General features: G+C 42.6%; 1 protein-coding gene across 1 annotated transcript in view; it reads right to left on the bottom strand.

The window, feature by feature from the left end:
• The window catches only part of AP3B1 (adaptor related protein complex 3 subunit beta 1), a 553719-nt gene that overhangs the window by 150386 nt on the left and 375576 nt on the right, over positions 1 to 27757 (bottom strand). The window contains exon 22 of the mRNA XM_082265474.1: positions 20792 to 20901. Within this exon, the coding sequence (XP_082121600.1) occupies positions 20792 to 20901 (110 nt within the window). The remainder of the gene's footprint in view (positions 1 to 20791; positions 20902 to 27757) is intronic.

The raw sequence follows: 27757 nt of genomic DNA, 5'->3' as shown, positions 1-27757 counted from the left end.
GGTGCTCCTGAAGGAAAGGAAATGCTGGCATACAGGGCGCTCTATGAAAGCCTATGGAGGCTACAAGAAAATGGCCGCCATGCATGTAAAACATGCGGCCGGAGCGATCGCAGTCAAAATGGCGCTGTTTGGCGCCGAAACTGCCGCTCCCACACCCCATGAGGGAGAAGTAAAACACACCATCTGCCCAAAAAAGGAACATGGTAAACCGCCGCAGCGGCGCTGTAATGTGCCCCAAGCATGAGAAACTCAAGCCCCACAGCACACAGCCGTTCACACAAACAGAAAACTGACACAGAGTGCAGCCAGCCCCCCCTCCTGCAGCCCACAGCTTGCAATGTGAGAGATAGGGAAAACGTAATAGTGTGAACACAGGGCAAGGTAACACAGTCCCAGACTGACACCCCCCAGACAGACAGGTCCCCACATAAATGCACTTACCTCTCACATGGCGTGGGGGACCCGCATAGGCGAACAAACCGCTGCACATGAGGCAGGGAGAGTCGCATCCAGGACGCATCAGAAGGTGGGTTGAGAAACCGCACAGCGTCCAGTGAGGTAGCCACCTCACCTAGAATCCCTGCACGGAACAGGGATGGGTCGTTCAGATAACTCAGGAGCGATACCTGACTGAACGCTCGATGGCGGGCTGAGAAGCCACTGACCCACAGCCTGCTACCAGGGGGGTCAGCCCGAGACGCAGCCCGCATGATCCTCTTCATCAGAAGAACTAACTAACGCTGGTAAAATAACAGCTAACAAGAAAAAGAGAAAAAAAAAAAAAAACTCAAATAAAATCCAAAGAAAGGAAAGAGAGCTGAGACAAGGTGCCCCAGCACAGAAACTTCCAGCTACTCCTGACAGCTAGACAAATGAAACTGAGTTGGATACAGGAAGTGGAGGGTTATGTACTGAGGGGACCACCCCCTGGGGGTGGGATATGTTAAAAGTCTTTGTACTAACATATTCTATTGCCTAGCTACTCCTACGGAATAAAGGACATAACCCCATTGGTGATGAATATGAAGTGGGCGGCGACTGTCGGAGGACGTAAGAGAAACATTTTTTTCTGCCAGTAAATACCTTATACAACCCACTTCCTCTTTCTTGTCTGGTAATTAGCCTAGGCTAATGACCTCATGCACAGCTCTCTTTCTCACTCTTGTGAGAGTCTGCCAGCAAAGGAGGAGGAGGAGGAGTCATAGGACAGTCAAGGAAAGCTGCAGAGCTGGAGGGGGCTGGATTAGGGCGGAGATATTAGGAGACCGAAGAGATCCATGAGTATTTATCAAGAGAGAAGATATGTGCAGGCAAGCTATATATATATATATATATATATATATATATATATATATATATATATATATATATATATATATATATATATATATGTGTGTGTGTGCGCGCGCCTCTGTGTAAATCCAATAAATTAACAGGCAGCAGCTTCAGCTGCCCACAGTTAAAATGGCCACAGCCATACTTAGTGGAGGGAGATTTCTGCAGCATATATGGCAAGTACAGAATCACAGTATATATAAAATAATATGCAAAGTGGTTGGAGGGAAACCTCAGAATGACAAATATGTTTTTATTACAAATTATGTGAGCAGACTGCAGTTCCTCTTTAAAGTGGTCGTAAACCCTCACATATAACCCAGTGAAGTGAACGGCCTCAAATTATATACAGAGCTTAAACAAATCTTCCTATATAAGTTTTTATTTGTATATCTGCTGTCTTCAGCTTTCTACACCTTTTAGAAAGTGAACATTGTGTTAGAATTTTTATTTCCTGTTCCAGCACTGGTTGTGGAGTCTTGGCATACACTATGTGACAGTTGATTGGAGGAAAGGCACCCCCTCCCTCCCTCCACATAGGCAGAGGAAAGAAGAAACATGCAGAGCTGTGCTGTGACTAGACCAGCTCTTGCTAATCTATTTCAAGGTGCCCATTCTGACACAAATTTCAAGCTGCTTTTATCCCCGGTGTCGGAGAACTTGTGAGAAATTATCATGCTGATAAAGGAACAGAGCAGCAGAAAGACGAGACTTAGGGCTTTGGAGAGAGATAAGCAAAACATTACAGATATATGTGCCCAGATCAAATTTCATGAAATCGGGTTTACATCTACTTTAAATATAACGATTTTAAACCCTCTGCTATCCATGTCTGTGGGTTGTGCTGGGCACCTTGTTTCAACAGGCCCAGATCAATCAACCAATCTCTTACAAAAACTAGAGAGAGATCTGTTTACTGTCGCAGCTGATCGCCTCAGCCTTTAGGCTGCATGTATAATATACCAACTGATTTACTGATGCATGCATGGAAAAACAGACTTTGACATTTCAATCATTTTAAAATAGAGGTTGATTTGATTAAAAATAAAATGAACACTTAAACATATTTTCTCCTCTATTTCATTACAATTAACCCAATCGCTTCAAGATGGGCCTAAAATGCGCAGATTTATGTAATGATGCGGGTGTCTCGCATGGCCTCAGGGTCACGAGGGAATGTACAAAAAATGGCATTGTGTTACAATACTCCGTTATTAATCTTCATTTACAGACCAAGTAGATGAAACAAAGGAACAAAGTATACTTTCAATAATGTGCAGCAGCTATGAATTTAGAGAAATAGGCTTTATTGATAGGCTTTATAAAAGCTGCATGCAATTACAGTGCTGAATGATTTGAATAATAGACTGTCTGACATATTCCAGGATAAGTGGCTGCTACATTTCTCTGATATTAGGGTCATATACTCATCTATTCTTACTCCAAGCTCTCCTTCGCCTGGTAATAAATTAATTTCTTAGTGTTAGTTCGGCATGTGCCCTACAGTTAAATTCATTTTCTCTCTCACTGAAGGAAAAAGTTGAAAAAAAAAAAAAAAAGTTAAGATGTTATTTCCGATTTCACAGCAGTTTCTTAGAATATGCAAATTGCAGCTCATGGAGCTTCTTGGTGAGAAAGTGTAATAAGGCCTATAAAACAATATAATACAGAGTTAAGGTACCCATACAAATTAGAAGGCCTTCATGTGACACTTGCCAGTTTGACAGGATTGGACAATAGTATACGGGAAAGAACAAAGACTATAGAAAGACCGTAGACTGGGATAAAAAACTGGCATACGATTCCTCACTCTCCGCTGTGGATGCAGAGCCACTCCTGACATTGCAGTTCACAACTCATCATAGAAATGTTGCATGTTATATTATTATAGTGCTTCTCCTAGTTTTGAGATCTCAGCACATCTGTATAACCAACACAGTATGACACAATGTTCCACTGTGCTCTGAGTATGGATGTTAAAAGTAAATATAAATTATTACCAAACAGGAAAAGAGCATCATTGAACTTTACTAAAAGGGGGCTGTGAAGGGGATTGTTGCGTCTGCACACTGGACAGGTTCTACAAAAAAAGAAGAGCAGATCTACATAGGAGTAGCATTGAGCTGGTTTTACCACTCTTTTTAAAAACAAACATAGTCTAGGCACAGGTGCACTTTAAGAAAAAGTGAGAAATGCGCATTTATATGGTCAAAGACCGTTCCATTTCATGCCAATGCACAAACTACAGTGTTCATGTGGTATGAGTGGTACATAAATATTACTTGATCTGACGCAAAGGGACAGTGCTTCAAGAAGGCATGATCTAAGATTACAGTTCAGCTACCCAAAAGCTTACTAGTAGTGTTGAGCGAACACGGACTGTATTATTCGTGTTCGTACCGAATAATTGGATTTTTTTTTACCCGAACACGGACACGGACACTTTACTGTATGTTCGGGTAAAAATCCGTGTTCGGTCGTTTTATTTCCGGGTTTTGCATGCTTTGGCGCTCTTTTCATGGCGGGCTTTCAACAGCCAATCAACAATCGTTTAACTGGTGTGCCTTAAGCCATCCCAGCCATGCCTGCAAATGTCTTAGTAGCTGTGATTGGCCGTCTGAAGCATGTGACCAAGTCTTTATAAGTTCGAGGCAGCCGCCGCAGCAGCGTCATTCTGCTGCTTAGCTAAGGGACAGAGCACACATCAATGTGCTGGCTGCTGATTAGGGAAAGATAGGCAGGAAAAAACCATTTGTGTCCGGATAGAATTGAGGGACAGGTCGGAGTGTTTAGGCAGGGCGAGTTGTAGGCATTTTAGGGATAGAGTCTGCTGAATTATAGGGTCAGTGTCTTCTACAAACTACAATCGATATTGCTGTGTGGGGGGTGGGGTGAATCTGCACTCAATCCTGATCTACGATCTCTTCTCAATCCTGTTAGGGACAGAGTCTGCTGAATTTTAGGGAAACTGTGTTCTACAAACTACAATCGATATTGCTGTGTGGTGTGGGATTGGAGATAGGCAGGTGTCAGTGATCCACATCCATTTTTCTGTGTGTGAGCTGCAGTGAACACAATCTTTTTGGGCTGCAGTGAACACAATCTTTTTGGGCTGCAGTGAACACAATCTTTTTGGGCTGCAGTGAACACAATCTTTTTGGGGTGCAGTGAACAAAATCTTTTTGGGGTGCAGTGAACACAATCCTTTTTGGTGTGCAGTGAACACAATCTTTGTGGGGTGCAGTGAACAAAATCCTTTGTGGGGTGCAGTGAACACAATCTTTTTGGGGTGCAGTGAACAAAATCCTTTTTGGGGTGCAGTGAACAACATCCTTTTTGGGGTGCAGTGAACACAATCTTTTTGGGGTGCAGTGAACAAAATCCTTTGTGGGGTGCAGTGAACACAATCTTTTTGGGGTGCAGTGAACAACATCCTTTTTGGGGTGGAGTGAACAACATCCTTTTTGGGGTGCAGTGAACAAAATCCTTTTTGGGGTGCAGTGAACAAAATCATTTTTGGGGTGCAGTGAACACAATCTTTTTGGGGGGCAGTGAACACAATCTTTGTGGGGTGCAGTGAACACAATCTTTGTGGGGTGCAGTGAACACAATCTTTTTGGGGTGGAGTGAACAACATCCTTTTTGGGGTGCAGTGAACAACATCCTTTTTGGGGTGCAGTGAACACAATCTTTTTGGGGTGCAGTGAACACAATCTTTGTGGGGTACAGTGAACACAATCTTTGTGGGGTGCAGTGAACACAATCTTTGGGGGGTGCAGTGAACACAATCTTTTTGGGGTGCAGTGAACACAATCTTTGTGGGGTGCAGTGAACACAATCTTTTTGGGGTGGAGTGAACAAAATCATTTTTGGGGTGCAGTGAACAACATCCTTTTTGGGGTGCAGTGATCAAAATCCTTTTTGGGGTGCAGTGAACACAATCTTTTTGGGGTGCAGTGAACAAAATCCTTTGTGGGGTGCAGTGAACAGAATCTTTGGGGGGGTACAGTGAACACAATCTTTTTGGGGTGCAGTGAACACAATCTTTGTGGGGTACAGTGAACAGAATCTTTGTGGGGTGCAGTGAACACAATCTTTGGGGGGTACAGTGAACACAATCTTTTTGGGGTGCAGTGAACACAATCTTTGGGGGGTACAGTGAACACAATCTTTTTGGGGTGCAGTGAACACAATCTTTGTGGGGTGCAGTGAACACAATCTTTGGGGGGGTACAGTGAACACAATCTTTTTGGGGTGCAGTGAACAACATCCTTTTAGGGTGCAGTGAACACAATCTTTGTGGGGTGCAGTGAACAACATCCTTTTAGGGTGCAGTGAACAGAATCTTTGTGGGGTACAGTGAACAGAATCTTTGTGGGGTGCAGTGAACACAATCTTTGGGGGGTACAGTGAACACAATCTTTGTGAGGTGCAGTGAACACAATCTTTGTGGGGTGCAGTGAACACAATCATTGTGGGGTGCAGTGAACTCAATCTTTGTGGGGTACAGTGAACACAATCTCATACTTCTGAAGATTTGAGGGTGCTGCCTGTTCCATACTCCCCCTACTCCTCATCTAGCCTTTTAGGGGTACAAACAATAGTAATTGGGGCCTAGTGTGGTTGTGTACGTGTGATATACATACACTTTTTTTGGATCATATTTTCTATTCCGCTATTTAATCAAAAACCTTTGGGGATCAGTTAAATTGGGGGATAGTCTGTGTTGGTACGTGTGAGAGAGATCCACCTTTCCAAGTTGTTGGGGTTCATCTCATACTTCTGAAGGTTTGAGGGTGCTGCCTGTTCCATACTCCCCCTACTCCTAGCCTTTTAGGGGTACAAACAATAGTAATTGGGGCCTAGTGTGGTTGTGTACGTGTGATATACATACACTTTTTTTGGATCATATTTTCTATTCCGCTATTTAATCAAAAACCTTTGGGGATCAGTTAAATTGGGGGATAGTCTGTGTTGGTACGTGTGAGAGAGATCCACCTTTCCAAGTTGTTGGGGTTCATCTCATACTTCTGAAGGTTTGAGGGTGCTGCCTGTTCCATACCCCCCCTACTCCTCATCTAGCCTTTTAGGGGTACAAACAATAGTAATTGGGGCCTAGTGTGGTTGTGTACGTGTGATATACATACACTTTTTTTGGATCATATTTTCTATTCCGCTATTTAATCAAAAACCTTTGGGGATCAGTTAAATTGGGGGATAGTCTGTGTTGGTACGTGTGAGAGAGATCCACCTTTCCAAGTTGTTGGGGTTCATCTCATACTTCTGAAGGTTTGAGGGTGCTGCCTGTTCCATACTCCCCCTACTCCTAGCCTTTTAGGGGTACAAACAATAGTAATTGGGGCCTAGTGTGGTTGTGTACGTGTGATATACATACACTTTTTTTGGATCATATTTTCTATTCCGCTATTTAATCAAAAACCTTTGGGGATCAGTTAAATTGGGGGATAGTCTGTGTTGGTACGTGTGAGAGAGATCCACCTTTCCAAGTTGTTGGGGTTCATCTCATACTTCTGAAGGTTTGAGGGTGCTGCCTGTTCCATACTCCCCCTACTCCTCATCTAGCCTTTTAGGGGTACAAACAATAGTAATTGGGGCCTAGTGTGGTTGTGTACGTGTGATATACATACACTTTTTTTGGATCATATTTTCTATTCCGCTATTTAATCAAAAACCTTTGGGGATCAGTTAAATTGGGGGATAGTCTGTGTTGGTACGTGTGAGAGAGATCCACCTTTCCAAGTTGTTGGGGTTCATCTCATACTTCTGAAGGTTTGAGGGTGCTGCCTGTTCCATACCCCCCCTACTCCTCATCTAGCCTTTTAGGGGTACAAACAATAGTAATTGGGGCCTAGTGTGGTTGTGTACGTGTGATATACATACACTTTTTTTGGATCATATTTTCTATTCCGCTATTTAATCAAAAACCTTTGGGGATCAGTTAAATTGGGGGATAGTCTGTGTTGGTACGTGTGAGAGAGATCCACCTTTCCAAGTTGTTGGGGTTCATCTCATACTTCTGAAGGTTTGAGGGTGCTGCCTGTTCCATACCCCCCCTACTCCTCATCTAGCCTTTTAGGGGTACAAACAATAGTAATTGGGGCCTAGTGTGGTTGTGTACGTGTGATATACATACACTTTTTTTGGATCATATTTTCTATTCCGCTATTTAATCAAAAACCTTTGGGGATCAGTTAAATTGGGGGATAGTCTGTGTTGGTACGTGTGAGAGAGATCCACCTTTCCAAGTTGTTGGGGTTCATCTCATACTTCTGAAGGTTTGAGGGTGCTGCCTGTTCCATACCCCCCCTACTCCTCATCTAGCCTTTTAGGGGTACAAACAATAGTAATTGGGGCCTAGTGTGGTTGTGTACGTGTGATATACATACACTTTTTTTGGATCATATTTTCTATTCCGCTATTTAATCGAAAACCTTTGGGGATCAGTTAAATTGGGGGATAGTCTGTGTTGGTACGTGTGAGAGAGATCCACCTTTCCAAGTTGTTGGGGTTCATCTCATACTTCTGAAGGTTTGAGGGTGCTGCCTGTTCCATACTCCCCCTACTCCTCATCTAGCCTTTTAGGGGTACAAACAATAGTAATTGGGGCCCAGTGTGGTTGTGTACGTGTGATATACATACACTTTTTTTGGATCATATTTTCTATTCCGCTATTTAATTTAACTGGGCCTCCATGCGAGACCTGTGTGCCTTGTTGCGCTGTTTTGAGTACTCCACCAACATGGCCAGTGGCAATGACGCCGTTCTCAGCTTAACTATCCCACTTCTATGCCTCCTTGAAAAAACAATTCGGGCGATGATGGAAGAGGATGTGGCACAGGATGAGGAGGAGGAGGAGGATGAAGAGGTAACATTTCCAAGGCTTTCAGGGCAGTCATTCGCAAGGGGCTCCGAGGGTGGGTTCCTGCACACGCAAACGCCAGGGACGCAATTGTCCAGCAGGGGCACAGTTCTGGAGGATGAGGAGGATGAGGAGGAGGAGGAGCTGGAGGAGGAGATGGAACCATGTTCACAGCAGGGTGGCACCCAGGCCAGCTCATGGCCATCACTGGTGCGTGGCTGGGGGGATACAGAGGACACGGACGATACACCTCCCACAGAGGACAGCCTTTCGTTGCCTCTGGGCAGCCTGGCACACATGAGCGATTACATGCTGCAGTGTCTCCACAACGACCGCCGAGTTGCCCACATTCTAACTTGTGCTGATTACTGGGTGGCCACGCTGCTGGATCCCCGTTACAAGGACAACGTACCGTCCTTAATTCACTCACTGGAGCGCGATCGCAAGATGCGCGAGTACAAGCGCACGCTGGTAGACGCCATGCTGCTGGCATTCCCATCTGACAGCGGGGCCACAGTGGAAGCACAAGGCAGAGGAGGAGGAGGAGGAGGTCGCCAACGCAACCAGGGCACCGCCAGCACCTCAGAAGGCAGGGTTAGCATGGCCGAAATGTGGAAAAGCTTTGTCAGCACGCCACAACAAACAGCAGCACCAGCAGCTCAGATGGAACGTCTTAGCAGGAGGCAGCATTTTACCAACATGGTGGAGCAGTATGTGTGCACACGCCTACATGTAGTGAATGACGGGTCTGCCCCCTTCAACTTCTGGGTCTCCAAATTGGGCACATGGCCTGAGCTTGCCCTTTACGCCTTGGAGGTGCTGGCGTGCCCTGCAGCCAGTGTATTATCTGAACGGGTATTTAGCACGGCTGGGGGCGTTATAACAGACAAGCGCAGCCGCCTGTCCAGAGACAATGTGGACAAGCTCACGTTCATTAAAATGAACCAGGCATGGATCCCACGGGACTTTTCCGTACCTTATGCAGAATAGCAATGGATACCGACCTTACCCACCCATTGTTCCATTTTTGCTCTTTCTCACTCTTTTGGGGTGTACCCTCATTTAAAATTTTTGAAAAGAAGCAGTGTTGGCTACCTCGTCCTCCTCCTCAGGGCCAGATTAATGTAGGGGCTATTGGAGCTGCAGCTCCAGGCCCCTACCTTTTATATAGGCCCCGGGTTGGCCATATTCACTGTTACCGCTCTTCTGTCACTTGTAAACACAGAAGTCTGGCTTCTATGCTCGCTTCCCCAGGCAGCACCCTCAGAACCTCCCCACACAGCGTGAAGGCCGGACAAGGAGGGACAGTTGGCGATGCATGGATGTGTTTATGGGCTTCAGAGACAGCATCCCATGTTGAATTAGGCATGCATGGCTGCACCCTTCCTCCTCTGGGTGCATGGCAAGGCACGGCCCTTAAGGCCCTTCAAAATCCTCAGCACCAAGCCCATGATGCTGTTAATCCGGCCCTGGTCCTCCTCCACCGCCGCTTCCACCTACACCGCCCATAGGTGTGCGCAGCCTATTGCATTAAGGTGTGCACCCCAAAGTTGAAATACACATGCATGTGTTTGCCAGCAGGGAGAGTAATGTATCGGGGCCATGTACCTGTAGGCAAGGAGAAATAGAGCAGAGCAGGTCCCAGGGAGATCTTTCCCATCTCCTCACTGGCAATGCTATGTGCCCTAGGTGATTAGGGTGTGCCCAGGCACACCCAGCACACCCTGTGCGCACGCCTATGTCACCGCCACATCCACCACCACCTCAACCTCCCTCCTACTCCATATGGGCCTCGTCCTTCAGAGATGAAGAAGAACATTGTTTTATTTTTCTGTTTTTTTTTGTTGTTTTAAGTTATTTCCCTATCCACATTTGTTTGCAGAGCACTTGCCATGCTCTTAATTACGTTTTGCTGCCATTTGCAGCACTCTAGCCCTTTCCTTTGGTGTTTTAGAGCCATTTTAGTGCCTTAAAGTTCGGGTCCCCATTGACTTCAATGGGGTTCGGTGTCCGGGAAAAGTTCGGTAAAAGTCCGGGACACGGACCCGGACTTTTTTTTAAAGTTCGGCCGAACCCGTCGAACACGGACATCTAGGTGTCCACTCAACCCTACTTACTAGATGTGGATCTGCCAAGAGAAAAAACAAAACAAAAAAAAACAAAAAACTAACAATTGCAAAGTAAATATTCCTATTCACTATCAATAGGTACAAAATCTATTCTCTCATTAATAAAGCCTACACACCTCCAAACCATATTAACCAGATTAGTATGTGTGTATATATATATATATATATATATATATATATATATATATATACACACACACACACACACACGCACACATACAGTACAGACCAAAAGTTTGGACACACCTTCTCATTCAAAGAGTCACACTTCAAGAGGTAGTCACCTGAAATGGTCTTCCAACAGTCTTGAAGGAGTTCCCAGAGATGCTTAGCACTTGTTGGCCCTTTTGCCTTCACTCTGCGGTTCAGCTTACCCCAAACCATCTCGAATGGGTTCAGGTCCGGTGACTGTGGAGGCCAGGTCATCTGGCGCAGCACCCCATCACTCTCCTTCTTGGTCAAATAGCCCTTACACAGCCTGGAGGTGTGTTTGGGGTCATTGTCTGTTGAAAAATAAATGATGGTCCTACTAAACGCAAACTGGATGGAATAGCATGCTGCTGCAAGATGCTGTGGTAGCCATGCTGGTTCAGTATGCCTTCAATTTTGAATAAATCCCCAACAGTGTCACCAGCAAAGCACCCCCACACCATCACACCTCCATGCTTCACGGTGGAAACCAGGCATGTAGAGTCCATCCATTCACCTTTTCTGTGTCGCACAAAGACACGTGGTTGGAACCAAAGATCTCAAATTTGGACTCATCAGACCAAAGCACAGATTTCCACTGGTCTAATGTCCATTCCTTGTGTTCTTTAGCCCAAACAAGTCTCTTCTTCTTGTTGCCTTTCGTTAGCAGTGGTTTCCTAGCAGATATTCTACCATGAAGGTCTGATTCACACTGTCTCTTCTTAACAGTTGTTCTAGAGATGTGTCTGCTGCTAGAACTCCGTGTGCCATTGACCTGGTCTCTAATCTGAGCTGCTGTTAACCTGTGATTTCTGAGGCTGGTGACTCGGATGAACTTATCCTCCGCAGCAGAGGTGACTCTTGGTCTTCCTTTAAAGGGGCGGTCCGCATGTGAGCCAGTTTCTTTGTAGCGTTTGATGGTTTTTGTGACTGCACTTGGGGACACTTTCAAAGTTTTCCCAATTTTTCAGACTGACTGACCATTTCTTAAAGTAATGGTGGCCACTCGTTTTCCTGTACTTAGCTGCTTTTTTCTTGCCATAATACAAATTCTAACAGTCTATTCAGTAGGACTATCAGCTGTGTATCCACAAGACTTCTGCACAACACAACTGATGGTCCCAACCCCATTTATAAGGCATGAAATCACACTTATTAAACCTGACAGGGCACACCTGTGAAGTGAAAACCATTTCAGGTGACTACCTCTTGAAGTGTGACTCTACAATTTTCATTGTCATGAAAATAAAGAAAACTCTTTTAATGAGAAGGTGTGTCCAAACTTTTGGTCTGTACTGTGTATATATATATATATATATATATATATATATATATATACACACACACACACACACACACACACACACACACACACACACACAGCTCAGCATAAATTAGTAGAACCCAACCGATTTTTCAGAAAACCTTTACTTTCCTTTCAGAATCAACATTTTCAATGGGACACTATACTACAAAATACTCTCACAAATGCGGGCCACTGATTGTAACCAAGTTTGTTAATTTGCACACACAAAAAAGTATTTTTCCTAACAAATGAATTCAAGACCATGTTGCAAATGTGAATACACCCTAATGAAAGTCATAGGAGCAAAGCTAAATGTTAGATAACAAAATCCTAATTAACAAGAACTCAACTACAGGTGAGTCTAATTATTCATTAAACAGGTGTCCAGCAGACAGTTGATTAAAAAGGGTGCCACTTAAAGCAAACCCCTTTCCATTTCATGCTGTCAGCAATGGCACCACATGGAAGAGAAATGTCACAAGGCCTGAGAAAGAAAAGAATTTCTTTACACAAGAAAAGTGAAGGCTACAAGAAGATGATCAACAAAGCCTTACTTATCAGTATCAGAATACTGTAGCAAAAGTGATACATAAAGTAAACAAAGATGCAACATCAATGATCTCAAAGACGTCCAGGCTGTCCACGGACGTTAACACCTCGACAGGAGCATCTTCTGATAAGAAGGGTTGAAGAAAATCGCCAGGCAAGTTCACTGCAGTTACTAAAGAAGTAGAAAGCCAAACTGGAGTGATGGTTTCCTGTGACACAATAGAGTGTACACTGCAGAGGAATGTCGTCCTCAACTAAAGCCCATGCACAAAAAAGCCCACCTAGAATTTACCAGGGCACATGCTGAAAAATAAAAAGACTAATGGGACGCTCAACTCCGGAGTGATGAGACCAAAACTCATCACACAGCTTCAAAACTGTATGGTGTCACAAAGGTAAGGAGTACAAAGAAAAATGTATAGTGCATACAGTTAAACATGGTGGTGGCAGTGTCCTTTTGTGGGGCTGCATGAGTGCTTTTGGTGTTGGGGAGCTGCATTTCATTGATGGTATCATGAATTCACAGATGCACGGCTCTTTATTGAAAGAGAAGATGTTACCATCACTCTGTGCCCTTCGTAGTTGCGCACTTTTCCAACAAGACAATGATCCAAAACACAAACACACAGACAAGTTGAGCATCACTCTCCATCCAGCATTCAGACTCTAAAAGAGGTAGTTCTTGAAGAACGGGAAGAGATATATGTTGCAATATGTTGCCAACTTGTTTCATTCCATGCCTAGAAGGCTTGGTGCCGTCCTTACAAATCATGGAGGTTATACAAAATACTAGATGTAGTAGTTTTTATTGTGGGGTGTATTCATTTTTGCATCAACTGATTTGAGTAAAACTAAAGATTTTGTAATTTAAGTTATATTATTACCCTTACTTTCATGTAACGGAGCTAAACAAATGTTCTTTATCTCAGTTTTGTCAACATTTTTAAAATTGTTCATTAAGATATTGATTAAAATGTTAATTTTCAAAAGGGGTGTACTCATTTATGTTGAGCACTGTGTGTATATACAGAATCTCACAAAAGTGAGTAAACTCTTCACATTTTTGTAAATATATTATATCTTTTCATGTGACAACACTGAAAAGCTTGTATAACAGGGTACATTTGTTGTCCCATCAAAATAACCCAACACAGAGCCATTATTGTCTAAACCGCTGGCAACTAAAGTGAGTACAGCCCTAAGCGAAAATGCAAAAATTGGGCCCAAAGTGTCAATATTTTGTGTGGCCACCATTATTTTACAGCATTGCCTTAACCCTCTTGGGCATGGAGTTTACCAGAGCTTCACAGGTTGTCACTGGAGTCCTCTTCCACTCTTCCATGACGACATCATGGAGCTGGTGGATGTTAGAGACCTTGCGCTTCTCCACCTTTCATTTGAGGATGTCCCACAGATGCTCAATAGGGTTTAGGTCTGGAGACATGCTTGGCTAGTCCATTACCTTTACCCTCAGCTTCTTTAGCAAGGCAGCGGTCATCTTGGAGGTGTGTTTTGGGTTGTTATGTCGGAATACTGTCCTGTGGCCCAGTCTCTGAAGGTAGGGGATCATACTCTGCTTCAGAATGTCACAGTACATGTTGGCATAAATGGTTCCCTCAATGCACTGTAGCTCCCCAGTGCAGGCAGTACTCATGTAGCCCCAGACTATGACACTTTCAACACCATGCTTGACTGTAGGCAAGACATCACTTGTCTTTCTACTCCTTACCTGGTTGCCACCACACACGCTTGACACCATCTGAACCAAATTATTTTATCTTGGTCTCATCATACCACAGGACATGGCTCCAGTAATCCATGTACTTAGTCTGCTTGTCTTCAGCAAACAGTTTGCTGGCTTACTTGTGCATCATCTTTAGAAGAGGCTTCCTTCTGGGACGACAGCCATGCAGACAAATTTGAGCACTGACAGGCTGACCCCCACCCCTTCAACCTCTGCAGCAATACTGGCAGCACTCATATGTCTATTTCCCAAAAACAACCTCTGGATATTACACTGAGCATGAGCACTCAACTCTTTGGTCGACCATGACAAAGCCTTTTCTGAGTGGAACCTGTCCTGTTAAACAACTGTATGGTGTTGGCCACAGTGCTGCAGTCTTCTTAAAGCATAGGCCATCTTTATGTAGATTTCTTTTTTTCAGATCCTCAGAGTTCTTTGCCATGAGGTGCCATGTTGAACTTCCAGTGACCAGTATGAGAGTGAGAGTGATAACACCAAATTTACCACATCTGCTCCCCATTCACACCTGAGACCTTGTAACACGACACTGGGGACGGAAAATGGCTAATTGGGCCTAATGTGGACATTATCACTTAGGGGTGTACTCGCCTTTGTTGCCAGCAGTTTAGACATTAATGGCTGTGTGTTGAGTTATTTTGCAGGGACAGCAAATTTACACTGTTTCATGTGTTGTCACAGGAAAAGATATAATATTTACAAAAATTTGAGATACTATATATATCTATATATATATATATATATATATATATATATATATATATATATACAGTGGGTACGGAAAGTATTCAGACCCCCTTAAATTTTTCACTCTTTGTTATATTGCAGCCATTTGCTAAAATCATTTAAGTTCATTCTTCTTCCTCATGAATGTACACATAGCACCCCATACTGACAGAAAAACACAGAATTGTTGACATTGTTGCAGATTTATTAAAAAAGAAAAACTGAAATATCACATGGTCCTAAGTATTCAGACCCTTTGCTGTGACACTCATATATTTAACTCAGGTGCTTTCCATTTCTTCTGATCATCCTTGAGATGGTTCTACACCTTCATTTGAGTCCAGCTGTGTTTGATTATACTGATTGGACTTGATTAGGAAAGCCACACACCTGTCTATATAAGACCTTCCAGATCACAATGCATGTCAGAGCAAATGAGAATCATGAGGTCAAAGGAACTGCCTGAAGAGCTCAGAGACAGAATTGTGGCAAGGCACAGATCTGGCCAAGGTTACAAAAAGATTTCTGCTGCACTTAAGGTTACTAAGAGCACAGTGGCCTCCATAATCCTCAAATGGAAGACGTTTGGGACGACCAGAACCCTTCCTAGAGCTGGCCGTCCGGCCAAACTGAGCTATCGGGGGAGAAGAGCCTTGGTAAGAGAGGTAAAGAAGAACCCAAAGATCACTGTGGCTGAGCTCCAGAGATGCAGTCAGGAGATGGGAGAAAGTTGTAGAAAGTCAACCATCACTGCAGCCCTCCAACAGTCGGGGCCTTATGGCAGAGTGGCCCGACGGAAGCCTCTCCTCGGTGTAAGACACATGAAAGCCCGCATGGAGTTTGCTAAAAAACACCTGAAGGACTCCAAGATGGTGAGAAATAAGATTCTCTGGTCTGATGAGACCAAAATAGAACTTTTTGGCCTTAATTCTAAGCGGTATGTGTGGAGAAAACCAGGCACTGCTCATCACCTGTCCAATACAGTCACAACAGTGAAGCATGGTGGTGGCAGCTGTGTTTTTCAGCTGCAGGGGCAGGACGACTGGTTGCAATCGAGGGAAAGATGATTGCGGCCAAGTACAGGGATATCCTGGACAAAAACCTTCTCCAGAGTGCTCTGGACCTCAGACTGGGCCGAAGGTTTACCTTCCAACAAGACAATGACCCTAAGCACACAGCTAAAATAACGAAGGAGTGGCTTCACAACAACTCCGTGACTGTTCTTGAATGGCCCAGCCAGAGCCCTGACTTAAACCCAATTGAGCATCTCTGGAGAGACCTAAAAATGGCTGTCCACCAACGTTTACCATCCAACCTGACAGAACTGGAGAGGATCTGCAAGGAGGAATGGCAGAGGATCCCCAAATCCAGGTGTGAAAGACTTGTTGCATCTTTCCCAAAAAGACTCCTGGCTGTATTAGATCAAAAGGGGGCTTCTACTAAATACTGAGCAAAGGGTCTGAATACTTAGGACCATGTGATATTTCAGTTTTTCTTTTTTAATAAATCTGCAACAATGTCAACAATTCTGTGTTTTTCTGTCAGTATGGGGTGCTATGTGTACATTCATGAGGAAGAAGAATGAACTTAAATGATTTTAGCAAATGGCTGCAATATAACAAAGAGTGAAAAATTTAAGGGGGTCTGAATACTTTCCGTACCCACTGTATATATATATATACATACATACACAAACACAAACTTTTCTTTCATTCATTCATGGTTAGTGTTTGGCTGAAGCCATGCATTATCAATCAACTGTGTTTACTCTTTTTAAATCATAATGACAACAGAAGCTACCCAAATGACCCTGATCAAAAGTTTACATACCCCAGTTCATAATACCGTGTATTGCCCCCTTTAACATCAATGACAGCTTGAAGTCTTTTGTGGCATTTGTGGATGGGGCTCTTTATCTTCTCAGATGGTAAAGTTGCCCATTCTTCCTGGCAAAAAGCCTCCAGTTCCTGTAAATTCTTGGGCTGTCTTGCATGAACTGCACGTTTGAGATCTCCCCAGAGTGACTCAATGATATTGAGGTCAGGAGACTTAGATGTCCACTCCAGAACCTTCACTTTATTCTGCTGTTGCCAATGACAGGTCGACTTGGCCTTGTTTTTAGAATCATTGTCATGTTGGAATGTCCAAGTACGTCCCATGCGCAGCTTCCGGGCTGATGAATGCAAATTTCCCTCCAGTATTTTTTGATAACATACTGCATTCATCTTACAATCAATTCTGGCCAAATTTCCTGTGCTTTTGTAGCTCACACATCCCCAAAGCATCAGCGATCCACCTCTGTGTTTCACAGTAGGAATGGTGTACTTTTCATCATAGGACTTGTTGACTCCTCTCCAAATGTAGTGTTTATGGTGGTGGCCAAAAAGCTCAATTTTGGTCTCATCAATTCAAATGACTTTGTGCCAGAAGGTTTGAGACTTGTCTCTGTGCTGATTGGCGTATTGTAAGCGGGATACTTTGTGACATTTGCGTAGTACTGGCTTTCTTCTGGCGAGTTCACCATGCAGCCCATCTTTCTTCAAGTGCCCCCTTATTGTGCATCTTGAAACAGCTACACCACATGTTTTCAGAGAGTCCTGTATTTGACCTGAAGTTATATATGGGGGTTTTATTTGCATTCCAAACAATTTTCCTGGCAGTTGTGGCTGAAATTTTAGTTGGTTTACCTGACCATGGTTTGTTTTCAACAGAACCCCTCATTTTCCACTTCTTGATTAGAGTTTGAACACTGCTGATTGGCATTCTCAATTCCTTGGATATCTTTTTGTATCCCTTTCCTGTTTTATACAGTTAAACTACCTTTTCCCGAAGATCCTTTGACAATTCTTTTGCTTTCCCCATGACTCAGAATCCAGAAACGTCAGTGCAGCACTGGATGAAAGATGTAAGGGTCTGTCAGGAGTCCAGAAACTCATTGACCTTCTATACACACACACTAATTACAAGCAAACAGATCACAGGGGAGGATGATTACCTTTAATAGCAATTCAAACCCCTTTGTGTCAACTTGTGTGCATGTCATCAGGCCAAAATCAGCAGGGTATGTAAACTTTTGATGAGGGTCATTTGGTTAGTTTCTGTAGCCATTATGATTTAAAAAGAGTAAACACAGTTGATTAATAATAAATGGCTTCAGCCAAACATTAACCATGAGTGAAAGAAAAGTTTGTGTGTTATCATTCATATTCTCAGAAAAATTGCCAAGAAATCATAAATTCTGCCAGGTTATGTAAACTTATGAGCACAACTGTACAGTGCATCCGGAAAGTATTCACAGCGCTTCACTTTTTCCACATTTTATGTTACAGCCTTATTCCAAAATGGTTTAATTTTTTATTTTTCTCAAAATTCTAAAAACAATACCTCATAATGAGAACGTGTTTGAAATTTTTGCAAATAAAAAATGAAAAAAAAAAAAAAAAACACTTGTACATAAGTATTCACAACCTTTGCCATGACACTCAAAACTGAGCTCACGTGCATCCTGTTTCCACTGATCATCCTTCAGATGTTTCTACAACTTGATTGGAGTCCACCTGTGGTAAATTCAGTTGGACACGATTTGGAAAGGCACACACCTCTCTATATAATGTCACACAGTTAACAGTTCATGTCAAAGCACAAACCAAGCCATAAACTCCAAGGAATTGTCTGTAGACCTTGGAGACAAGACTGTATTGAGGCACAGAACTGGGGAAGGGTATTGAAAAGTTTCTGCAGCATTGAAGGTCCCAATGAGCACAGTGGCTTCCATTATACATAAATGGAAGTAGTTTAGAACCACAAGGACTCTTCCTAGAGCAGGCCGCCAAACTTAGCGATCGGGGGAGAAAGGCCATAGTCAGGGAGGTGACCAAGAACCCAATATTTCTCTGTGGAGAGAGGAGAACCTTCCAGAAGAACAAACATCTCTGCAGCACTCCACCAATCAGGCCTGTATGGTAGAGTATCCAGAGGAAAGCCACTCCTCAGTAAAAGGCACATGACAGCCCGCCTGGAGTTTGCCCAAATTTTAAGGAAAATAATGAATTTAATCCATTTTGGAATAAGGCTGGATACACACTATACAACTTTTGTTGTTAGATTTATTTTAGATTTACCTTCAACTATGTAATGCAAGGGCCTGCCTGATTGCATACAAATTGAAAGTGTTTAGATTTGACCTCATATTATATGGTTTTGGTAAATCTAAAGGAAAAAATGTAAAGAAAATTTCCGGATAAATACATTTAACATGTTCAAAAGGTGAACATAGCCTTTAACCCTTGCATATTCATAAAACACCACAAACAATATACCAAGGCGCTAAACCTTACTGGCTGGTAGTAGCTGAAGTAGTCCCAATAGACATGCTGCTGCAGAAATCCACTTGAGGGTAGAAGAAGTCAAAGGGAAACACATAAAACACAGCACAAGGACCTTGAGAGTATATATGGTGTCCTAACAACCAACCTGGCCACATTAATTCAGCATCACCATAAGAGTGTTTATTGCTTGGACATGTAGATGAGCATTATGTGTTGCATTGGAATCAGTCCATAATTGGCACTTACAGCCAAGTCATTTATAAAAGACATCAGCACCATCATCTGGGTTGTTTTTTAGGACACCATATATACTCTCAAGGTTCTTGTGACAAGTTTTGTGTGTTACCTTACATATTCATAGTAAACTGTTGTATAACCACTTAAAGACCAGCCACCGCAGATAAACTACGGCAAGGGTAACTCGGCTCGTGGGAGCGAGTCTCTGGTGCGCGATCACGCACCCGCCTGCTCTCTAGCTCTGCAGCTTAGCAACGGGTCCGGCGGCTGCGATGGCCGCTGGGAACCAGGCGATTGCTGCAGGGACTGACACTGATTGAAACAGAGCTCCTGTGTTCCTTTTATTTTGGATCACAGGAGCCCTGTTTCCATCCACCAAATCTGGCCCCCACACAGTTAGAATCACCCCCCAGGGTACACATTTAACCCTTTGATCGCCCCTGGTGTTAACCCCTTCCCTGCCAGTGTCATTATTACAGTAACCATGCATATTTTTACCACCGATTACTGTAGTAATGTCACCGTTCCCCCCAAAAGTGTCAAAAATGTCAGTTAGGGGTCCAATCTGTCCGCCGCAATGTCGCAGTCCCGCTAATAATCGCAGATCGCCACCATTACCAGTAAAAAAAAAATAAAGTAAAATGACAAATCTTTCTCCTAGTTTGTAGACATGATAACTTTTGCGCAAACCAATCAAAATACACTTATTGGGATTTTTTTTGCCAAAAATATGTGGCAAAATAAAAACTGGCAAAAAATAATGAAAAAATTTGATTTTTAGATTTTTTTTATTGGAAATGTTATATAGCAGAAAGTGACAAATACTTTTTTATTCAAAATTGTCGCTCTTTTTTTGTTTATAGCGCATTATCAAAAAACCGCAGAGGTGATCAAATACACCAAAAAGAAAGACCTGTTTGTGGGGGAAAAATAAAAAAAAAAAACGTCAAGTTTATTTGGGAACAGCTTCGCATGACCATGCAATTGTCAGTTAAAGTAACGCAGTCCCGAATCGCAAAAAATGGCCTGGTCATTAAAGGGGCAAATCCATCCAGTCCAGAAGTGCTTAATAAACAGTGATCCATAATTTGTATTTATGACAATGCATGTTCAAGCTGACCAACTACGTCAAGTGATCCCTCTCTGGCCAGTCCCTACTCTACCGGCAGCATCAGTATGTGTTTGTTAAATTGACATAATTGTTTAGTTCTAGGTTTAATCAACTTCAAATGGGGTTGAATACAAAGTCCAATGTGTTGTAAAAGCAAAGTAATGAACTAAAAAAATTTACAGTATATCTAGTAAATCGCAAGAAAGACCAAATGAGAAAAACAGCCAAAGATAACTTACACTAAGTACTGGCGATGAGGAAGAAAGGGATAAACCTTGAAGATCGGCTATTAAACTAGGAGAAAGCACGGCAGGCTTGGGAACAGCAACAGGAGACGAAACATCGTTAACTAGAAGAGGAGGGTAAAAAAGAAATTCAGTGTAAATGACAAGTCTAAAAAATCAATTTAGCACAGATAGGTCCTCTTTTTTTGCCAGACTTATTTGCTATATAGTTTTTTTGGGGATTTATTTATATTTTTGTTTCATCAGGGAAATATGAAAAAATACATATGTATATTACAGATTTACCCTTATGTCCAAATGAGCAAGGTTTTCTTAAAACGGAAGGCTTATTCAAAAGCTACAATTACATCTGAAGAGTAGAGAAATCAGATTATATACACTGCAGATTCCCAATCTAATAAGATTAAGCCTAACCTCCGTAGAGTACCTCCATACCGCAGCCTGCATTTTGTAGCCCATTCAAAAAATGCAGGCTTCCTTTAAGGAGTCTGCAGTCCCCTATGGAGTTCTCTCCACTTATTATTCATTTTAATAGCCAACTGCCTCCTAAAGCCAGCAAAGCACTAAGCACATAAAAACATGCATTTTTCTTAAGCAGTGACATGGTCTGCAAAACAACCAAACCACAACTGTATAATTCATCCTTAATCCTAAAAAAAATGACTTTACATAGAATAGCATATGTTAACTACGAAGGGCATTACAGAGAATGAATTGTGTTTAGCAGTCAATCAGTGCACTAATTGTTTACGGGAAAAAATGGGAAATTGACCAAATCAATTTCTACAAAGGAAGAAAAGATAGATCCAAAAAAAAAAAAAATTAAAATCTGCAGAAACACCACCAGGATAGTCTGAGTTGTCAGCTCCCCATTATATCCCGTTTCCCTCTGGTTCAAAGTTATAAAAGAATTGCTGCATGACTGGAATGACAGAAATTATTTTTTTTTTTTAAAGTAAATAGGGATACACGCACTTCTGATTTTTAGGCGCTTCTCTTATAAAGGAAAAAAAAAAAAAAAAAAAAAAGCTCTGGATTTGTTGCAAAATGCCTAAGGGCTCTTTCACACGGAGCGGAACGCAATGCGATCCGCTCCAGCACTTTTTTTTTTTTCACGGAGCGGATGACACTTGCGGATGATATACGGACATAATGTATGTCAATGGCATTGCAGATGTCAGCGTATGACCATCCGCTGACATCTGATTTTTGTCCTTTCAGTTCTGTTCCGTTTTTTGGAACGAAACAGAACCCTATTTTTGTTCCGTTTAAAAAACGGAACGGGTGCAAAATTGGATGTCAGCGGTGTCATCCGCTGACATCCGCAATGCCCATAGACATACATTATGTCTGTCTATCATCCTCAAACAGATGGGATGATATGCGGACATACGGAGCGGATGACACAAGTGTCAACCGCTCCGTGAAAAAAAAAAAAAAAAAAAAGTGCCGGAGCGGATCGCAATGCGGTCCGCTCTGTGTGAAAGAGCCCTTAGAGCTTGTATTTCTGTGTAGTGTACTAGGTTTAAATATAGAAATAAATCTGCCCTCCCAGTTGTGTGGTAATTCTTATGTACCTTTGAACAAACAAAAATACAGAGGCAAATTAAAAGTCTCCAAGGCTGCAATGCAAATCAATGCCACGCCAACTAAACGCACCAAGCAGCTGCTAAAATCTAATGAATGACTGAAAACTTATAACCAGTGCAAAAAATCATTTAATATTCCGCCATTAAAATTTTTTATGGATAGTTAAACAGCAACTACTTGAAACTGATACTGTAAACATTCAGTATGCAGAGTTAAAATATTTGAAATGTTACTTTAAAGCTGCGTTTCTCTACTGGGACTCTGTTGCAATCTACCCGTGCTCTGCCTTGCTAATCCCAACTACCTCACACTGCTGCGTCTCTGTACACTGAATCTGTGCAGAAAAAATCAATACAAGTTTCATATTAAGGAGTTAGATTTTAATATTTCTTCTATTTTTTTAATGCTATTTCCAAAAAAAAAAAAAATTATTTTACAACTGCTCACTTATCACACTAGTGTTCCATGAGCTGTAGATCTGAACATTCTTTTAGGGGTTCCACAAGATATCAAACTTCTTGCCAAGGGTGCATCCTATGTAAAGAGGTTGAGAAACCCTGCTTTAAAACTGATTATGAATAACAGCTTCAGCCATTCTCCTCCTACAAAGACATTTTGTTGCCTCTGAACTATTGTCGTGTTGCGATAAGGCCCTACAAAAAAAGCAAGACAGAGGTAGCGCCTATAGGTGATGTTACAACTCCTGAAAATCCTAGCTAATGGGCACTCCCTGAGCCGGAGCTGCAGGATCACGTAACCGGGCTGGAGTTAATTAAACATAGGTACGTACACAGATTGTTTTATACTGTTTACGCAGGAGGAAGGGGGAGGGAACATTTTAAAGTAGTTAGACTATGCTTTAATCACGTTAAGAGCATAACTTTTCTGCAATTTTTGTTTACAAGTAAAAAAAAATAATAAATCTGTATTTTTGCTATAAAATCACTTCGAACCCCCAAACATCACACATATATATATATATATATATATATATATATATATATATATATATATACATACACACATACACACAGTATCTCACAAAAGTGAGTACACCCCTCACATTTTTGTAAGTATTTCATTAAATCTTTTCATGAGACAACACTTTGCTACAATGTAAAGTAGTAAGTGTACAGCTTGTATAACAGTGTAAATTTGCTGTCCCCTAAAATAACTCAACACACTGCCATCAGTGTCTAAACCACTGGCAACAAAAGTGAGTACACCCCTAAGTGTCAATATTTTGTGTGGCCACCATTATTTTCCAGCAGTGCCTTAACCAATATCCATATTAGGCCCAATTAGCCATTTTTTCTCCCCAGTGTCATGTGACTCGTTAGTGTTACAAGGTCTAAAGTGTGAATGGGGAGCAGCGGTGTTAAATTTGGTGTTATCGCTCTCACTCTCTCATACTGCTCACTGGAAGTTCAACATGGCACCTCATGGCAGAGAACTTTCTGAAGATCTGAAAAAAAGAATTGTTGCTCTACATACAGATGACCTAGGCTATAAGAAGATTGCCCTGAAACTGAGCTGCAGCACGGTGGCCAAGACCATACAGCGGTTTAACAGGACAGGCCTCACCATGGTCAACCAAAAAAAGTTGAGTGCAGGTGCTCAGCGTCATATTCAGAGGTTGCCTTTTGGAAAATTGAATGCTGCCAGCATTGCTGCAGAGGTTGAAGGGATCGGGGGGGTCAGTCTGTCAGTACTCAGACCATAAGCCACACACTGCATCAAACTGGTCTGCATGGCTGTTGTCCCAGAAGGAAGCCTCTTCTAAAGATGATGCACAAGAAAGCCCGCAAACAGTTTGCTGAAGACAAACAGACTAAGAACATGGATTACTGCAACCATGTCCTGTGGTCTGATGAGACCAAGATGAACTTATTTGGTTCAGATGGTGTCAACTGTCAAGTGTGGGTGGCAGCAACCAGGTGAGAAGTACAAAGACAAGTGTGTCTTGCCTACAGTCAAGCATGGTGGGGGGAGTGTCATAGTCTGGGGCTGCATGAGTGCTGCCGGCACTGGGAAGCTACAATTCATTAAGGGAACCATGAATGCCAACATGTACTGTGACATACTGAAGCAGAGCATAATTCCCTTCCTTCGTAGCAGTTTTCCAACATAACGACCCAAACACACCTCCAAGAAGGCCACTGCCTTGCTAAAGAAGCTGAGGGTAAAGGTGATGGACTGGCCAAGCATTTCTTCAGACCCAAGCCCTATTGAGCATCTGTGGGGCATCCTCAAACGGAAGGTGGAGGAGCGCAAGGTCTCCAACATCCACCAGCTCCTTGATGACATCATGCAGGAGTGGAGGACGACTCCAGTGGAAGCCTGTGAAGCTGTGGTTAACTCCATGCCCAATAGGGTTAAGGCAGTGCTGGAAAATAATGGTGGCCACACAAAATATTGACACTTAGGGGTGTACTAACTTTTGTTGCCAGCGGTTTAGACATTAATGGCTGTGTGTTGGGTTATTTTGAGGGGGCAGCACATTTACACTGTTATACAAGCTGTACACTTACTACTTTACATTGTAGCAAAGTACCATATCTTCAGTATTGTCACATGAAAAGATATAATAAAATGTTTACAAAAAATGTGTGAGCGGTGTACTCAAGTAAGATACGGTGTGTATATATATATATATATATATATATATATATATATATATATATATATATATACACACGCACACACATATATACATACACACACACACGCACGCACACACACACAGTATCTTACATTTTACATTACATATATTTTGGTAGAGGCCCCTAGAGAATAAAATGGCGATTGTTCCAATTTTTTATGTCACTTGGTATTTGCACAGCGGTTTTTCAAACGCAATTTTTTTTTGAGAAAAAAAAAAACAATTAATTTTAATGCAATAAAAAACAATCAAACCAAAAAAAAAAAAAAGCAGTGTTTACATCTGCCCTGAACCAGAAATATCATCATGATGACCCCTCCTGCTGTTTCTATACTCAATCCAGTAGCCAATCAGCTGCTCGGATTGCTTTTAATGAAAACAGAATTGCCTGCTAAAAATTTTAAAACTGGGGTTAAGGCTGACGGCTGAAGCCATAATCCTGTTAATATACAGGTGTATCTCATAAAATTAGATTATCATCAAAAAAGTTTATTTCAGTAATTCAATTCCTTTCTTTTCTTTTTTGGTTATGGCTTACAGCTAGCGAAAATTCAAAATCCAGTATCTCAGAAAATGTGATTACATAACCATGCCCCCCCCCCCTCCTCCCCAAAAGAAAAGAAAAACCTTAGATTTTTAATACAGAAATGTTGGTTTACTGAAAAAAAATGTCCATGTACAGTATAGTACGCACTCAATACTTGGTCGGGGCTTCTTTTGCACAAATTACTGCATCAATGCGGCGTGGCATGGAGGCGATCAGCCTGTGGCACTGCTGTTATGTAAGCCAAGGTTGCTTTAATAGCGGCTTCCAATTCATCTGCATTATTGGGTCTAGTGTCTCATCTTCCTCTTGACAATACCCCACAAATTCTCTATGGGGTTTAGGCCAGGCAAGTTTGCTGGCCAATCAAGCACAATGATACCATGATCATTAAACCATGTACTGGTACTTTTGGCAGTGTGGGCAGGTCCCAAATCCTGCTGGAAAATGAAATTAGCATCTCCATAAAGCTGGTTTAGCAAAGGGAAGTATGAAGTGCTCTAGAATTTCCTGGTAGAGGGCTGCGCTGACTTTGAACTTGATAAAACACAGTGGACCAACGCCGGCAGATGACATGGCTCCATAATTTATCAGGGACTTTGGAAAAGTTTGCATTTTATTGGAAATCAAGGTCCCAGAGTCTGAAGGAAGAGTGGAGAGGCACAGAATTCAAGTGATGTCACTTTTCGGTTTCATATGCACCCTTTCCTGGCCAGCACAGCCAGGGGACACATCTAACCAAGCCGATTTGTGCTTGGTTAGATGGTGTGAAGGGCAGGGGAGACATTGGGGCCCTAATGCCTCCAAAAAGAGTACCTGTCCCCTGTGAAAAGAAGACACAAACCATCCCCATAATAGAGGGGCGGGTGCAGAGTCTCTCAATGAACTTTAGAGAAAAGGACTTTACGGTAAGTCTTAATAAAATCCAGTTTTTGCTATTGTCCATTGACAGACGCAGCAGCAATGCTTCTTTACCCTTGGGACGTCCCAAAGCAGTATAGGTATGAGGGGTGGGAAGAACGCAGCCAAAAAAACGTTAACATATTTCCAAGGCTAAAATGTAGCCAACTGGTTAAGAAAAAAGCTCAACCAGTAACAGGAGCTTACCCACGAACAAAGTTTGACCCATTAAAGAGAAAAAAACTGAATTTTTGTAAAATCTTACCTGTAAAATTCCTTTCTCTGAGTCCTCCGTCAGTCGCCGCCATCTTCATATTCGTCACAATGGGGGTTAATGACCTTTGCTCCGTAGGAGTAGCTAGGCAACAGAATATGTTAATATTAAAGCTTTTAACATATCCCACCCCCAGGGGGTGGTCCCCTCAGTCAATAACCTCCTACTTCCTGTATCCATACCTCAGTTTCAGTGGAATAGCAGTAGAGTATACAACCAAACCCCAAAAGAGGGGCGGGGGCGGCGACTGTCGGAGTACACAGAGAAAGGAATTTTACAGGTAAGATTTTACAAAAATTCAGTTTTCTCTTACGTCCTCCGACAGTCGCCGCCATCTTCATATTCGTCACAATGGGGACGTCCCAAAGCAGTGCAAACATGAGGGGTGGGAAACGCAGCTGCGCCTAAAGGCAACGCAGTCTCCACATCAGAGAAAGGAACCTTACCAAAGGAAGGAAACCAGCTGGGCAACATGAAAAAAAGTTTGCTCAACAGGAGCAACAACCCAGGAAAAACAAATAACCTAGGGATACAAAACATATCCCAAAACAGCCAAGGGCCCAAAACAAGGGACCCTAAGGAACTGCCGCACTAAGAACCTTGCGGCCAAAGGAAGCATCTGCCGATGCCTGAACATCCACTCTGTAGAATTTTGTGAAAGTGTGCACGGTCGACCAAGTCGCCGCCTTACACACCTGGGCCACAGAAGCCCCATGACGACAGGCCCAAGACGTACTCAGAGATCTGGTAGAGTGCGCCTTTACAGGCATAGGAGGAACTTTTCCCTTCAAAGCATATGCCTGCTCAAAGGTCTGTCTGATCCATTTGGCGATGGTAGAAGCCGACGCCGCCATGCCCTTCCGAGGACCTTCCGGGAGGACAAACAAAGAATCCGTCTTGCGAAAAGCCTCAGTCGACTTAAGGTAAACCCTAATCGCCCGAAAAACATCCAAAGAGTGCAACCTCACCTCCGCCGGATGTTTTGGCTTT

This window comes from Pelophylax lessonae (assembly GCF_965119305.1).
Source record: "Pelophylax lessonae genome assembly, chromosome: 1".
Classification (NCBI taxonomy): Eukaryota; Metazoa; Chordata; class Amphibia; order Anura; family Ranidae; genus Pelophylax; species Pelophylax lessonae.
Note: the sequence above shows the minus strand (reverse complement) of the source record. Positions and strands in the feature narration are given on the sequence as shown.